Genomic DNA, 17,777 nt, shown 5'->3' with positions numbered 1-17,777 from the left:
CAGGGGGAAATGCTTGAACGTCTGCACCGTCAGGAAGAAAGTTTGCGCAGCCAGGAGAATGCACTGCGGGAGCTTGCTGACAGTGTTCGCCAACTGGCTTGCGCATTAAACCCCACAGTTCCACAAGCACCTTCCTTTCCCCCGACCCCAGAGCCGATGGTATCAGTCATTGTCCGCGAACCTAAACTGCAGCTTCCCCTGCGGTATGATGGAGAAGCAGGGAGATGCAGGGGTTTTTTAGCGCAATGTACAATATTTTTTAGAGCTCAACCATCACGTTTCACTACGGAGGATTCACGGGTGTCTTATTTTATCCCTGCTAACAGGGACAGCCCTTGCATGGGCTGAGCCGCTCATCCGTTCACAAGCCCCTGTAATGAACACGTCTGGAAGTTTAATGGCAGAAATGGCGTCGGTCTTTGATCATGATATTACCGGAGAGGAAGCAGCTACAAGGCTAACGCGCATTCGTCAGGGAGAGAACAGTGTAGCAGCCTTTTCTGTCACGTTTCGTTCATTGGCTGGTGAAACAGGTTGGTCAGAGGCTCCGCTCATGACGTTATTTAAGAATGCGCTCTCAGAGCCAGTGAGAGACGCTTTAGCAACTCTTGAGCCCCCGGCCACATTGGATGCTTTAGTAAGGACGGCTATCAGGATTGATAACCGAGTGCGGGAACGTGAGCGAGAGAGAAGTGAGAGGAGGAACCGTTCCCTCCCATATGTTGCCTCTCTTCCGGTTAAGCCTGCAGTTTTGGTTCCCCCATTAGGCTCTCTGAGCTATGATGAACCAATGCAGATAGATAGCTCCAGCCTACGCAATGTGCAGGAACAAAGGCAGCGCAGCGAATGGTGTCGGTATTGCAGACAGAAGGGACACATTAAGAATGAGTGCCCTAAGCTGGGGGGAAACGGGAGGCCTCACTAGGTGAAAGAAAGGTCCCAGTGAGGCGTAACCCATCAGCCTTTCGAACTGTTTTATCCATTGAGCTATCCTGGAATAACCAATTAGTTAAAACTGACGCCTTTCTAGATTCAGGAGCAGTTGACTGTTTTGTGGATTCTAATTGGGCTAGTGAAATTGGATTGCCTGTGGTTCTCCTTTCACGGCCTCGCCACATTACAGCTCTTGACGGTCGCCCACTGGGCACCGGATTGGTTAAAAAGATTACCGACCCTGTCTGCATGCGTGTCCCTTTTGGTGGTCATTCGGAGCGAGTCCGGCTCTTCCTGGTTGATTCACCAGCCTATCCACTTGTTTTAGGTCATTCGTGGTTGATGAAACATAAGCCGCACATTAACTGGGGCAATAAGAAAAACACAGTGATTCAGTGGGGGCCCAAGTGTGTCAAACATTGCCAACAGAGGTCATCACCAACTCCTAATTTTCGTGGTTGGCAAAGAGACTAATTCGGCTTGGGACGATGAGGAAGAGGGGTTTCCGTCCAACCCAATTGCGCCATCCCCACCTTCTGAGGACAGAGAGGAGAGTTTGGATTGGGATTCGCGGTTCGACTGGGATCCTCCGGTTGATGACTTATCCCTAGGGGAGTTAACGGAACCAGAGACTATCTCTGACTCCATGCCCCACTCTCCCGCTAGTTCAGAAAATACCAGTATGGTGGGTGCGCTTCAGTTTCCATTACCACCTAACGTACCAGCCGATTACGCGAATCTCGCTGAGGTGTTTAGCAAACAAAGGGCTACCACCTTGCCACCTCACAGACCGTACGATTGTGCCATTAATCTATATCCTGGCACAGTACCGCCTCGCGGTTCCTTATATTCCTTATCAGCGCCGGAGAGTACCGCTATGAAGGAATACATCCAAGAGGCATTAGCTAACGGTTTTATCCGACCATCCACTTCGCCGGCGGGGGCAGGGTTTTTCTTTGTGAAGAAAAAAGACGGTGGACTGAGACCATGTATTGATTATAGAGGATTGAACAATATCACTATTAAAAACCGCTATCCATTGCCCCTCATGAACTCAGCTTTCGAACGCCTCCAGGATGCGTCAGTTTTCACTAAACTCGACCTCCGTAACGCTTATAATTTAGTGCGTATACGTGAGGGAGACGAATGGAAAACGGCTTTCAATACGCACAACGGCCACTTCGAATATCGGGTCATGCCATTCGGTCTCACTAACGCCCCCTCTGTTTTTCAGGCATTTGTGAATGACGTGCTACGAGAGATGCTGGAGAAATTTGTGTTTGTCTATTTAGACGACATTTTAATATTTTCTGCCAGTCTTTCGGAGCACGTCAGACATGTTAGACAGGTTTTAAAATGTCTCTTGGACGCCCAGCTATTTGTAAAGGCAGAGAAATGTAAGTTTCATGCCAAATCCGTTTCTTTCCTGGGGTTCATTGTGACAGAGGGGAAGGTACAAATGGATCCAGAGAAAGTTTCCGCGGTCATGAATTGGCCTACCCCAGAATCGGTCAAACAAGTGCAGCGGTTTTTGGGGTTCGCTAATTTTTACAGGCGTTTTATACGCAATTTTAGTTCAGTGGTGGCGCCAATTACCGCACTGACGAAGAAAAATACCCCTTCACGCTTTGAGTGGACGCCCAAAGCCGAGGCTGCTTTTACGGAGTTGAAGAGGAGGTTCAGTTCGGAGCCCATCCTGATAACCCCTAACCCTTCACTCCCGTTTGTGGTAGAGGTGGACGCCTCGGAGCTTGGGGTAGGGGCAATTTTATCACAACGTTCTCCCCAGGATCAAAAAATGCACCCCTGTGCTTATTTTTCTCGGTCACTTTCTCCGGCTGAGAGAAATTATGACGTCGGGGACCGGGAACTTTTGGCGGTTAAGCTGGCTCTAGAGGAGTGGCGGCACTGGTTAGAGGGAGCTGGAACACCCTTTCACAGTGTGGACCGACCACAAAAATCTAGAGTACATTCAGAACGCAAAGCGGCGCAATTCGGCAAGCTCGCTGGTCGCTTTTCTTCTCTCGTTTTAACTTTCTACTAACATATCGCCCAGGTTCAAAAAACATCAAGCCTGACGCACTCTCCCGGATTTTCGATCACTCTGACAGTGACCACTTCTCTGAGCCCATTGTTCCTACCACCCAGATTTTGGCCCCAGTTATGTGGGACATTGAGTCTGTGGTGCGGAGGGCTCAACGACTGGAGCCGGATCCAGGTGGGGGACCCCTTAACTGTCTTTTTGTGCCATCCAAGGTACGTGCCCAGGTGCTGCAGTGGGGACATTTCTCCCATCTAACTGGGCATCCTGGCATCCACAGGTTTAAGGATTTCCTGGCCAGGCGGTTTTGGTGGCCTGGGATGGAAAGGGATGTTCGGGAATTTATTTCCGCTTGTTCGGTCTGTGCCCGCAACAAAGGTTCTCAGCTCCAACCCTCTGGGCTTTTACGCCCTTTGCCCGTCCCGAGTCGTCCATGGAGCCACGTTGCCTTGGATTTTATCACCGGTCTGCCGGCTTCTGATGGCAACACAGTTATCCTGGTTGTGGTGGACAGGTTTTCTAAGGCAGCCCATTTCATTGCGCTGCCTAAATTGCCATCCGCACCAGAGACTGCACGGCTGGTAGTCAACCACGTCTTCAGAATGCATGGTCTGCCTCAAGACGTGGTGTCTGATCGGGGGCCTCAATTTGCCTCTCGGTTTTGGCGGTCGTTTGTTCTCTTTGGGTGCGTCCGTCAGTCTCTCGTCGGGGTTCCACCCGGAGACTAATGGACAGACGGAACGTACCAACCAGACGCTAGAGAACACTCTTCGTTGTCTGGCTTCCTCCAACCCGACATCGTGGAGCCGTCATCTCGCGTGGGCGGAGTATGCCCATAATACGCTGCGTAACGCGTCCACGGGGCTCTCACCATTTGAGGCCCAGTTTGGATTCCAACCTCCTCTGTTCCCAGAACTGGAGAAGAACAACGAGGTGCCGTCTGCTGGGTTCTTTGTTCGGCGATGTCGGGCCACATGGAGGAAAGTCCGTGCGTCCCTCCTGCGCTCCTCGGCCAAACAGAAGGGACTTGCCGACAGGCATCGCCGTCCGGCACCCTCCTATCGAGTGGGTCAACGGGTTTGGTTATCTACCCGTGACCTTCCTTTACGAGTTGAATCTCGTAAACTCGCCCCTCGGTTTGTGGGCCCTTTTAAGATCGTGCGTAAAATCAACCCGGTCACGGTTCGCTGGCAGCTCCCTCGTTCCATGAAGATCCACCCGACGTTTCATGTCTCTCGCCTTAAACCGGTTCTCGTGAGCGCGTTGGCTCCGGCGGACCACCCGCCACCCCCACCTCGGCTCATTGATGGGGAGCCGGTATATACAGTACGCCGCATTCTGGCTGAGAGACGAGTGGGCCGAGGGGATCAGTTCCTTATTGACTGGGAGGGCTATGGCCCCGAGGAACGCTGTTGGGTCCCCTCCAGAGACATCTTGGACCCTGAGCTTATTCATGACTTCCGCAGGCGTGGTTCGGAGGGCCCGTCTGGAGCCGGTCCTTAGAGGGGGGGTCCTGTCATGGTTTTGGCTGATACCACCATTTATTTTCCTACCTGCGCCTTTTCTTCAGTTATTACGGCCATTGGTTTTTTCATGCGCCTTTTCCTCAGTTATTACGGCCATTGAGTTGATTAAATTATACACGTGCAAATTTCTTTTTACAATTTGCACCTGTTGGCGTTCTATTTAAACCCTGAGCAAGCCGATAAGCTTTGCTTCAGTGTCACTTATGTTGCACGAAAGCCGGTATTCTGTCAAGCAAGGTAAAGGTATAGGATTGAGTTGCGATATTGGATTGTTGTGGCTATAAAATTAGCACAACAGTCTTTAGCTTTTTTAGATTGTTGGCAACCAGTTAGTGCCACAATCTAAGCTCAGTATTCTTTCTTTAGGGTTTTACTTTTTCAGCCTCGGTTCGAGGTCTGTTCTCTTTGAGTTGCCCCGTTTTCTGCTCTGGCAGTTGTTTTATTTTCATACTCCTTAAGCTTTAGTTCTTTTTTTTACCCAGTACGTGGGTTGTGTAGAGCTTTTCTTTGGGATACTCTCCCTAAGGAGTATTGTTTTCCTTTCCCGTGTCTCTTGAGACTTTGTGGCTATTTTACCTCTGGTTAATAGCTTAAAGAACCCCCCTGTTCAGTCGCGGTTGGTCTCCCAAAACTCCAACTCCATCACACAGTTACAGAGTACACAGACATAGGAAGTGATTTTGAAAGGAACACACACATGTGGGACTGCGCAAAAGTGTCAAAATAATGCTCACTGACTCTTCTGGTGTGCAACTCCAAATCATTACACCATGCATTGATCGCATTGCATTTATTTGTCAAATCAACTGCATAAAATACAGCCTCCAGTTAGTGTACTAGTCAAACCATAACTTTCATTACCTTCTGTGGGTGGACTTTTATCAGTATTCAATGTTCTTGAATTTTTGTGAATAGGACTATTCTACAGTGTAAGGCGTGGAACAGGAAGTTGAATTCTTACCCACAACGCTTAACTCCAGACAGAAAGAGCTCTGCCCTGCTTTGTTTGTTGCGATACATGTGTAGGTTCCTGCATCACTTTGCTTCAGTGGGTCGATGAGCAGGGAGTGAACTCCATTTTCCCTCACCAGCATTCTGTGGCAAAAATCCGGAAGAATCGGTTTCCCGTTGACAAGCCACATCAAGTCTGGGCTTGGTAGCCCACTTACCTAGACAATAGAAAACAGTATAAAAGACAGAAAATGAGAGTTAGCAGAATTCAAGCAACTTAATCTCAGCCAAGATGGAAGTCAAGTCTACAAGGGGATCATCACTTTAAACATTCACATCAATATCATCCTCCATTACTGAGAAACAGAAGAACACACAGCAGCTCACGTAATGTAACCCTGCTGATGTAACTTCTTATGCAATGTCACCATACTCATGCAATGTAACATGCAATGTACAGAGTAACGCCGCTCATAAAGAATTAAATTCCAAATGCATGTACAAACAAAATATTATTGAATCTGAAGAGGCTGGATGGATGAATAAAGTAGCGACCTGCTGTAAGGACTAGACTGGAATGATTTACCTTGCAGTCCAACCTGCACACTCTTCCTTCATGAGCCAACATGTCCCCTGGGGCCTGCAGGAAGTGAGGTCGAAAGAAGCGCTCCTGAATAGGCTCCCCTTCCTCCGCTTCCTGCGCCCGGGACCGTATTCTGCAAAGATGCAGCAGGACAGAAGTCATATGCACATTAAACAGATGCTGTCATCATTGCTACTTGTGGTACTTATTAACTTACTAAATAGCCGGTTATCAAATATTATGTCAATTGCATGTATGTAGCTACCTTGCTGAATATTCATAAAGAATTTTTCATGAATCATTTCATCATGATTTAATTTAATTGAAAACTGCAAGCCACTGTTTCCATGCACTGTGCTCTAAAGCAACTGATATTACGTTTACCTTTGAGAATGGATCATCGGGGTCAGCCGACTCCGTATGGGTCCAGTCTGGACAATCAAATGACCAGAGCAGCTGATTCTTCCCTGTAGAACACACAAGGTTCTGATACAGCCAACTCACATCAGCCGAGCCACTCACCGCTGTATGACCTGAAGCGAATGCATAATGTACATACCTGAGGGTTGGCGGCCATCACAGTGTAGTTCCCATCATCGTCATTTGTGGTGGCCTCGATGTGAAGAGCACAGGTTCCATCCCCCTCTCTCATCTTCTTATAATGTGTATTTTTCTTCAATATCTGCTTTCCATCCTTAAACCAGTAAACCTAAATAAAATTGGAGATTGTTATATATCAGTGCTCCGGCTTCAAGTGTGTCTCCCTTTCTCACATGGTACATCAGTCCTCCACCAGCTAGAGGCTGCAATAGCCTCTTTGTCAAGCCACTTCTCAAACAATTATCCCATTTGCACCACTTTGGCAATTTAAGCTGATTAAGTAATTGGCACTAATTAAGCACAGACGATGATTGACAGCAATGTTCACAAACTACATATGTCAAATTGAGTTTGATTACTTACTACTGTGGACATGCTACAGTATTTCTAAATGTCATACAGGGACATGTTTGGTTTTGTTAGAAGAGCAATTATATAATATTAACTTGCACAACTTAACTTGCACTCCAGGACCAAGAGTGAGGACCACTGGCTCAAAGACATGCTTTTCGTAGCATTTAAACTTCCATACATGTTCACTTTCCTTCCGGACTCTCTCCATATTAGATTAACTAACTGTTTTTATAAATGTCTCAATTAGAAACAAAGTTGTACAATTAGTCACTTGACTGTACTGTTGGAGTGCCTATGGGCACCCCTGGTGGATAACCTTTGAAATACAAGTTTAAATCCCTGCAGGTCACATGGTGGAAACAAACTGATGGCCCTAATAATTACACATCACATTATTAAAACAATGCTATTATATACCCTTTAAGCAAATGTTTTTAAAGCATGCATACCTTTGGAACAGGAATTCCAACTACTTTACAGCTGAATGTCACAGGCACTCCCTCCATGGCTCGGTAGTTCTTGAGTTTCTTGTCAAAGATGGGTGCAATGCACTTCCCAGTGGGGATCTCATCGTGCTGAACTTCATCGTCAGACTCCTCCACTGGTGTTCGCTCCAGGCGAAACTCAATCTCACTCATCAGCCTCTGCTCGAAGTTAGACACCCGATACTCCTGCAGAATGCATAACACTATCATGCTAACCCACTCCAACAGAAAGTTTGCATTAAGCTCAATGAAAAAAACAAACTTTTTATACGTATGTAGCATGCAGTTTGTGTGATTAGTATGTAGTATGCTTGATTAGTATTCAGTATTTTGATTAACATGCCATAGGTAGTTTGTTTTGTGGACCCTGAAGCCTACTCACAAACTGACACATTGCTAAATTTAGAAGGTAAGCAAACTTGGGCTTGGTCAGTACTTGGCTGGAATTTCACAGGACTGTTAGTGAAGAGGAGACGTGTTAACCCTTCTGGTAAAATTCCCACAAAATACTGGCTCTTAAAATCTTATCACCCCTTGAAATATGATTAGCTATACAATCATTTGCAGTCCCTCCCCATTAACATTCTTGTTAAGTAAAAATGTTTCAATGCATACTTAGATAAAATGTAGTATTACAAATCACTCTTCCTACAGTTCCATGGAATCATTCACCAATGAGTACATGCTGCAAATCAGTGACCCAGTATCTGTTGCTATGACAATGACAAATAACCTTTGCTCATCAGCTCATTGCACCAGACCTTGCAGCAATTTATCTATGTTCAATTCATATATAACCAAGGTCTTTTCACTAGGCAGACATGTAGAAATAACTGATGTAAATTGAGATTATCCTTTACTCAGAAGGCATTTCAGTGTGCCCAGAAGCCAGAACCTACCATGCATAGACACGTGAAACATTTGCACAAACACATATGAAATGTTTGCACACATGCATAAAAATACTTCTGATTTATAATACAAAAACCATGGTTTTCTGTGCTTTTTTCAGGAAACTTGTAAAACATTTTCTTATCAATGTCAGTTTAAGTCAGGTCCTGGAATCTCAGTCTGGCCTTAAACTCCAGGGAGAACATCTGAATCCTCAGCAACCCACACCGCTGACTTGTTGAGTGGTGAAAACAGTCTGTATGCGATGAATCCATATGGAACAGTAACATTTAAAGTTAGGAAGCAGTGTTTTAACAGGTGAACTTATTTTTTTTCCTTTGTAAACTCTTATAACAACTTCAAAGTCTAGTCTAGTTCTCACCTTTGTGGCTAGACTTATTTTTAACCAGGGAACATTCAGCCAGTATGCTATAGGATCTGCCTCTGTAAAAATGCAAAATCCTCTGCTCAGGCAAACAGAAGCAAAATAACCTAAGAATAGGGAAACACCTAAGCCACCTTTATTAGAGAGAAGACCATGAAGAAGAAGCAGGTAATGATCCTTCATCTGAATTCTCTTAGTATCACAGCTCTCTTAGTTTACAAGCAAAAGAACTCAACCGCTCACAGGTCCAGAGATTCCAATAGTAAACGGTATTGGAGATGTAATTGAAAATTACAAATGACACTGAAGATTAGCCATACTATGATACATATGATAAATATACTGAATTTAAATGGTGGCTCTAGCATTATTGCTAAGTTATTTGATTAATTTCTAAAAGTCATTGTTGTTGTCTTGTCATGTTATGACTATGTAGCCCACTTTGGTTATATAAATATGACATAATATGATATTTTAGAACAGCGGGAGCGGGGGGAGCGGGGTTGGTGCCATCATGGTTACAATGATATTTTGCATCATATGTGCTTCTTTGGAGATTTTACAAACCTCACATTTGTATTTTCTTCATGATTACAAAATCACCCATTAAAACCACGCAAATGATATTATATAACAACATGTTAGTATTCAATGAAATATTAGTTTAAAACAAGAGATATTAGTATAATGATATTAATATGTGCTGAAATGTTAGTACATTATTATGAAAGATAAAAAGCTATACTTATCAAAACTATTATTGATGTGTTAGAATTATGAAAAATATTCTGTTAATGAATTTTTTATTGTACTGAATTTCTATGTATTTTACATTCAAAATATGTGTAATATTTAATATAATCACAATTAAAAAATGAATAGAATGTTTGCATAGTTTTACATTGAACGCTATCTGCCATTTTCAGTAAGAAATATTTTTGGAACATAATGGCATTTTCCGAAAAACAAAACTCAATGCATAGTATGTAAAAAAATATGATCTAGTCAATAGAACTGCTTGTATATGATGTTTAGTAGAATTTGTATGTGATATTTAGTAGAATTTCTTTGGGAAATTCTTGATAAGAACTGCAATAAAGCTTCACTGTATAAAATATGCTTAATATTTAATGTAATTATGTCCATTCAGCATTGGTGAGGATCTGAAAGGAAGAGTGCTTTTGTACCTCATTGTAATTAAAAGTAGTTACAGGAGTGTTTGGTCCAAGCTGTCTGCCACTTTGCCTCTCATATGCAGGTTTCTATGGATGACAGGGATTAATAATGCACACACGTAAAATGAGGGATTCATGTGAAACTTCAAACATTTAATGTGTGTAAATAATACTGACATCATATAATAATGTGTGTTTTTTAATAGCAATTGTGTGTGTATGGATATAATAATGTGTACATTTAACTGAAAGTCTTATTACCTAGTCAAATTACCCAACAAATGACTATGATCTACCCGGCAGTTGTATCTCACAAAATAATTCTAGCTGCTCACACAAAGGGTTCTCAGTGTATGTCCATAAATAAGCACTTTCTAAAATTAGTCTGGTAGCTACATTATTCATGTAAAAATGAAACAAAGAAACTAACAATTAGAGCCAATTGGACTACAGTTACCATGTGCTGAATTCTTTGTGTCTACAGTTATCAGAAACTCAGACATTGATACATACCATAATTATTAGGAATATACTGACTATAAAAATCTTCTGACATACAATGCAGTCCATAAGTATTTGGACAGTGACACAATTGTTGTTGTTTGACTCTGTACTAGGTTTCATATAAACATCTGTGTTTGTTTGATGTGCTGATAAATTAAGTGCTTGAAGTGGTTAAAAACAATGCAGGATTAAGCCATTAATTGAAGTGTTAATTGAAGTGTTCAGTACATTTCTTTCTTATTTTTGGATAAATATTTTCCACATTTAAGCTTTATTTTGTGTTTACTTTTGAGGCACTTAACAATAGTAACAATCTCAACAGGGTTTTTTGTTTGTTTGTTTACTGCAAGGCTTGAAGAACCCTAGAATTTGTGGGGCAATTATGTGCTGTCATAACTGCATTGAACCAATCACAGTGCTTTGACAGGAAAAAAGTCTTCAGATTAGTCCATATGAGTGATTGACCGCACATGGTAGATAAATCCATTACAGGGTTTAAATAGTTCACTGTTCCATCACATTGTCATCCTAGCAGAAGAATCGATTAAAGATGCTTCATACAGCTAGCTATCAGCAGATAATTAAAAAATAAAGGTCAGTAATTACAGTTTTTTCACGTGTCATGGATATCTAAAAAAGTGTAAACAATCATTATAGTGAAAGTCAGCATAACAATCCCTCTAGAAAACCAGAGGAAACAGTCTGCACATGACAACACAATCTGCAATTGAGAGAAAAAACACCTTGGCGTACTTTGAAATGGTATGACAAACACAAAACGGAATAACCCACAACAACATTGGAATATACTCAGTGCTGTTTATACCAGTGAGCATGTGAATTTGAGTTAAAGCACTTCTCACAAATTCATTAGAGTATGACCAAATTCAAGTGTATTGTCTTTAAAAACACAAAAGGTAATAGAAATATTCCCTCAGTGAATAGCAGAGAAGAATTTAAACAAGCCACTTATTTCTCACACAGAATCTCATTTACCAGTTTTGATATTGCATTGTTAGATTCAATAATTTATGCTGTCACACTTTTCCTTTATGGTGTTTTTCACCGTGCAGCATAATGAGGTTTTAAATAACACATCTGTATAGATCAGTTCTGAGAGCTGTTGGACAGCAGACAGCAGGGAGCAATATACAGTAACAGGATGAATGTAATGTTTTCCTATGGGAGAATGTGAGTAAAAATGAGTAATTACTGGCTGCAGGGGAGGGTGGCGGAATAGGATGGTATCACTGTACATACAGTTTATTCTGTAAAGGGCTCTCAAGTGTCCCTTATAATCCCTTCTCTCCGAAATAACGCACAAATTGTGCTGTTGATTAAAAGCACTGCTATGGACCCTCCCCCCAAAATATTCCTTTACCCAACTGCATCAGCCTTCACCATACTGGCAGGAAGAGACATATTTTTATGATCTCATGCAAGGAGAAGCGACATAGCAGCTGCTATGAGTCAGCGGAATGGGAGGCACAAAGGCAATCTGACCAAGCAGAATAGTATTCATGCCACTGCCAAACAATAAAGAATTTGTAACTGTGAAATCAATTATAAAAATACTACTAGGTCGGTAGAGGGTCTGAGACATGATAATGAGCTCATATGCAAATATAGCCAGTGCTAGACAATGATCTAAATAGCCAATGCTTGATAGCCAATACCTGTTGCCCATTTTGGGCAGAATTGTCTCTGAAATGTAGTTTCCTCTCCAGGTCTTGTACAATGTTGTCTTTGCTGTCCCGGATCTCCTCATCTGAGAGAGATCGATGGGTTCTTGAGAACCTCTTCACTGCTCCTTGGGATGGTCTATATATCAAAGTGTAATATTAGTTACCGCGAGGGAAAGACATTAAATAATGAAAGTCATAATAAAAACAGGCTGCCACCAATTTTCTGGGATATGACACAACTAACTAAAAGTTGAATTCCCTATTTTCCAATTTTGCATTTAAAATCCTAATTATAGGCCTGTTTCATCACTACAATACCCTCTGAAAATCTGGGAGAGCACAGATTAATGCATGTGTCCTACAAGGCACACGCATTCTCTTCTGGAATATTTCGATATAATGCCAAACATTTTTTGTTTAAAAACTAGAATCAATGTTTCAATGGACCTCAGCTGAGGTTCAATTTTATCAGAATCAATCTTTTAAAATCATAATTGTTTCTTAATCTCTAAAATTATAACTGTTCCTCATGTGACTCACGTGACAGGGGCGCCCCTGGGCAGTCCCATGGCATTGGTTTGAGGTGGAGGAGATGTAGGCAGGGAGGGAAGCACCGAGCTAAGGAAGGCCACTGGGTTCTGGATGGGGCTGGGCGTGGATCCACTGGGGGTCGGAGAAGATGCTTGTGGGGGGGACTGTGCCCGTAGAGAGAAACCTGAGCCGAAGAGGTGGTGGGGCATCGGAGGGGGTGACGAAACCAGCACGGGGGGGCTAGTGGGAGACCTCAGGACTCTTGTTGGCAAGAGCTTGGGGGCATGGGGTGTAACCTGATTGGCTGTAGGTGAAAATGGGGGGGAACTGACAGGTCTCTGGGGTAACTGCGCTGCCATGGCATTAAGAAAGGGGACTGGGGATTCTGTGGGCGAGAGTGACTCAGAGAGACTGCTGACGGGGGAGAGGCCCTGCGCAGCTACAAACTCCCTGGGCCTGGTGTAGCTGAAATTCTGCACCATGTTGTTGCTGCTGCTGTTGGAACTGTAGCTTTGGGAGATGTTCGTGCTGGTCGTATGCACCGTCTGTGACAGGGCTGTGGCAGTGGAATTGAGGAGATTATTGGGGGTAGGCTGGGGTTCAGGGTAAGCTGAGGGGGGCCAGGGGGATGGCTCCTGCTGGCTTTGAGGGGCACTTTCTTGCTGTTGCTCAAGTAGTACTTGGTTGTGGAGAAGCTGGAGTTGCACAGGGTCCCTGAAAGTTACAACAAGGTGTATTAAGTTATGTATAAACATAAGCAGCTTTATAAAATAAAATGGACGGCTTGCTTATTATAATAAATGGTGGGCACACCACTGCAAACCAGAGGACAGCATGTAAGAACTGACCTGTATTTTTGTGCTAGTTTACTATTGTGATGTGATAGACCCCTGTGATTAAGCCACGCAAAAAACATACCCGTTTTGCAAAGGAATGAAAGGTATAAACCCTTTACAGTTTTGCTGTCCAAACATATGTGAGAATCAGGTTCCAAATAGATCACAATAATCCAGGCTAGGAATGTCACAGTATACACAGGCTGAAAGGAATATTTACAGCAAGTCGCATAGTTTAAGGTAGCATACTGTGGGAAAAATCTCCAAAAGCATAATAAAGAACCTGTATGCTGTTCAGTAGAGGAGCACTACAGGAGAACTGTAGCAGGTGTTTCATTTGCATTTAGATGACATCTGACTGACAATCAGTCAGCTGGCTTTATTGCAGATATCAGCTCTTGACATTAGCTATATTAATAGTGCTGCTATTGTTTATGAGGCAGTTTGGAGACTGTCCATAATTGAAGTAAGACAGAGAGGAAGAGAAAGAGGTTTGTATAATTTTCTTACTTAATTAGAGCAAATCAGAAATGATAACCTGATAATCCTGTTTTTTAAAAACATATGTTTAGTTTTGGTGATCATGAATCTTGGTAAACTGGGGAGGAAAAAAAGAAACCAAATAAATCTTACATTTTGTCTAGGAATAATGGTGATTGAATTTTGGCCAAAGTTAGGGAATGACTAAAAACCTAAGAGTAACCTTAATGTTTATGCTCAAATGTCTAGGCATACAAATTCAAATTAGGTGTTGCATGGAAACACATCCCAGCTAACATCCAAAGCAAATTAAACTGTAACAATAAATGTGTTACTGTTACATACAAAAGAGTGAAAGAGAATAACATGTTTTTCAGCCTCATTGAATCATCGGTAGAACAGTGTGTTCCAGAGGCTTCTACACCATATAAGGCTGCATGCAGGACTGAGGGAGGATAATGACCTTGGCTCTGTGAGAGGTTTATAACATATAAGGATCTGTGTTTGGTTAATACAAATATGTTGGCTACTCGTTGTAATGAAAAACATGAGCAGACATTGGCTTTGGAGCAAGGAAACCAAGTAAACTACAGGTAAAGTCTTAAGACTTTTGAGGTTTGTACAGTACATGATCACTGGATCTGCATGTTCATGACTGGAAATAAACATGAATTACTTGTGCACATTCAGATACACCGCATTAGGGTTCAGTCACAATTGTTTTATTTAATTCTTGTTATTATTCTTGTCACCAGAAAATTAACATTAATGATGATCTTAAATAATATGGAAACAGAGAGTCTGTCTATATTCGTATGCATGAAAATTCAATTAAATACTCATCATGAATGAAATAAACTTTGGAATACTTGGAACAAATAAAATCAGTGAAACTGAAGTCAGTCCGGTAATGTGGATTTCTGTTCCTTTAGAACACTTACTGTTAACAGTTATCTTACCCTGTCTTTGGCCAAAACAGAAGTCTGTGAAATTTATGAAGAATCAACCAAATTAAATCAAATCAGTCTGATAAATATCAAATATCTTGACAGAAATATTTCAATAAAAGGCAACCTTAGGCAGCTGAAAATACTCTTTCAAGAAAACAGTTTTTTTTTTTTCCACAAAGTAAAAGGAAAATACATTCAATACAATAACAAAAATAATTGGTGACAGAAGCATATACCATTAATGCCCATTATACACTTACATAAAGTCATTCACCGGACAGCGTTGAATCCATATTGATTCAAGATGAGTCTTGCTGTTAGAGCAGAGTGAAACCAAACTACCCTTCAGTGTGTGTTAAGAATACAGCATAGCCCTGGCTCAAAGTGACACACCCACTATGACTCCAGCTACGCTAGAACACTTCAAAATAAAGCCTGCACCAGTTTGAGTCCTTTTGGTCTGTGAATCTAGCAAGAACTCAAGAACTATATTTGTGGACATAATTACTCTCTGATTTCTAACTATACAGCTTCACCTTAATTTTCAACCACAATTTCTGTTTCTTGAAAAGAAAATGTTTATATTTGCTGTTTTCACATTTTAAAGGTGCTGTGGTGGACAGTTTTACAGCCATGATAAGAACAGCAAAAGGCTGATTGATATTACATGTTATGAGATACTATAAGTAGCACTCTGCTCTATCAGGGATCCAGTCATACTTACAAAGCTTCCTGCCAATCAATCAATGTTGTAACACTTAATAATCGCTAAACTAAATACTCACACAATCAACTGTGCAAAATCACTACAAATTAAACATGACAGGAAGCCTACATATCACAGAACCCGATAGACAGAACCTCCAACAACACAGTGTCCACATCACTGTACTGACGCATTGGTGTTTCTCCTTGGCCCAATGGATGACTGCCCCCTACCCGCAATTACAGTTCAGAAACAATTACAAACTTTAAATACTTCAGTCAACATTTTTAAAAGATTTCATATGCAGATAATAGAAATACAAAATCCTGGATGGGATACATGAAAAAGTAGGTCTTTAAAGTTATAGAATTTTGAGAGTTGTTGTAAATTCGTCCTAATCATAAAAATATGAATAAAAGCAGTCCTAAAGAGCTTTTGCACTTTATTTAGGTGACCTCATGAAGTCTCATTAAATATTAATAGTTCCAGCAGATGGCTATGACAGCATGACATAAAAACTGAAGCTGTATGTTGTGAGATAAAAGCACCTTTTGATTTTGTACGATCATGTAGAAGTACTGAAATTGTTTTCTTGATTCATTTGGAATTCTTTTTTGATATTTGCAAAATACCTGTGTACTATTATAATCGATATAATGTTAGTTGAATTTTAATATACGGGCCTAGTAATATTAATTCAAATACGCAGCCTCTCAGACATTTCTTCAGTGGCAGTGATTTGGATTCAGTCCCTCTACTGAATATTCATGTACATTCTGCAGGATGAATGTCCAGACTTTAATAAAGAAGCCATTTAGCAGGTTATATGTACCTACTAAACACGTTTGTGCTTAAATTTGAATTTGAATAACCAGACAAACACATAAAGAAAATTATAATTCAAGAATGAAGCAACTAATAAGCAATTTATGAGTAAATTAAAACTAAAATATGATTTACTTAATAAGTGTGTCCATTGGATCATAACTGAAGCATCTGAAGAAATTGCACATGAAGTATACTCACAGTTTGGGCTTGGCCAGAACAGGGGGGGGTTCTTTGTGCAGAGCGTCGTGGGATTCGCTGTCCTCAGACGCCTCGTCCTCTGGCAGTTTGAAGTGCACGCGGAGGCCCACCCGCGAGCTCGACCGCGGCTCATTGTGGTTCACCAGGACCCCTTCCAGTTTAGGCTTAAGACAGGACGCGGGCGGCTCCGGGGCGGGGGGGCCGGGCCAGGACTCGGCGTAGTTCGGCAGGGTCCCCGGCGGGACAGGGGGGTCTGAAGCCGCCACGAAGCCATCCTGTTTGGGCTTGAGAATGGAGGGGGGAGGGTCGCGGGGGAGCATTCTGCGGGTGCAGGGCTCAGCGTCACTGACCTCTGACCCTTGCAGCTTGAAGCAGAGGGGATCAGGGGGGAGGGTGTTGGAGACGGCCGGCGCTGGGTCCACCCGGGGCTTTAATATGGAGCTGAGCGGATGCGCAGAGAACGTGTGGGATTCAGACATTGCTTCCTCCGGAGGCTTCAGACAGGGCCTAGTGAGGACTGCAGAGACGGGCTCTGGTGCTTTGTGCTTGGCAAACTCCGCAGTTCCCTTACTCGCTGCTTTGGTGTCAATAGCGCGACTCGCTTTGGCTGTTTAGGCAAAGAGTAATATATATACATGGTGCAGTCCCAAAATATTTACTTGATTTGACCATATTTAAAGATAACACAAACTAAGCTAGGGATTCTAATGGGCATCAGTACTGTTTTTATCACAGATACAAATATTACATTTACTCCATTCCCTTCCCTTCAATAACTGACACTTCTATGACTTTTATATCGATTATACCAGGTCTGAAAGTTATTTCCCTATCAGAAATTAAGAATAATCTTCTTTCTGTAAATGTGCAAAAACAAAAGAGCAATATAACTTAAGTGGAATGTGCAGCGATGCTGTACTTCATCTGTTACATTTCCTTTATGCATTATAACATTCTCTAAAAGCTCTACCTTTAACTTTCAGCTGTGCAATGCTGGACACAGTCCCATATTTGTTGACTGCTGTGCAGGTGAATGTTCCGGAGTCTTCTGGGAAGACTTCAGCAATTACCAAAGTGCATATTTCCTCTAGAAATAAAACAAAACATTAATACATTTTTGCAGTGAAATCATCAT

General features: G+C 42.2%; 1 protein-coding gene across 4 annotated transcripts in view; it reads right to left on the bottom strand.

The window, feature by feature from the left end:
- mypn (myopalladin) overlaps positions 1 to 17,777 on the bottom strand; it is a 37,289-nt gene that overhangs the window by 3,913 nt on the left and 15,599 nt on the right. For 2 of the 4 annotated variants that reach the window (XM_064316956.1, XM_064316954.1), the window contains exons 9-18: positions 17,613 to 17,729; positions 16,643 to 17,249; positions 12,654 to 13,358; positions 12,105 to 12,249; positions 9,937 to 10,011; positions 7,438 to 7,659; positions 6,594 to 6,743; positions 6,419 to 6,501; positions 6,038 to 6,167; positions 5,462 to 5,669 (exon numbers count right to left, since the gene is read on the bottom strand). In XM_064316956.1, coding sequence (XP_064173026.1) covers positions 5,462 to 5,669; positions 6,038 to 6,167; positions 6,419 to 6,501; positions 6,594 to 6,743; positions 7,438 to 7,659; positions 9,937 to 10,011; positions 12,105 to 12,249; positions 12,654 to 13,358; positions 16,643 to 17,249; positions 17,613 to 17,729 — 2,442 coding nt within the window. Of the gene's footprint in view, positions 1 to 5,461; positions 5,670 to 6,037; positions 6,168 to 6,418; positions 6,502 to 6,593; positions 6,744 to 7,437; positions 7,660 to 9,936; positions 10,012 to 12,104; positions 12,250 to 12,653; positions 13,359 to 15,170; positions 15,359 to 16,642; positions 17,250 to 17,612; positions 17,730 to 17,777 lie in introns of those variants that run through there. The other 2 variants (XM_064316955.1, XM_064316957.1) reach the window with 2 other exon arrangements.

Source organism: Anguilla rostrata, chromosome 18, assembly GCF_018555375.3.
Source record: "Anguilla rostrata isolate EN2019 chromosome 18, ASM1855537v3, whole genome shotgun sequence".
NCBI classification, from domain to species: domain Eukaryota; kingdom Metazoa; phylum Chordata; class Actinopteri; order Anguilliformes; family Anguillidae; genus Anguilla; species Anguilla rostrata.
Note: the sequence above shows the minus strand (reverse complement) of the source record. Positions and strands in the feature narration are given on the sequence as shown.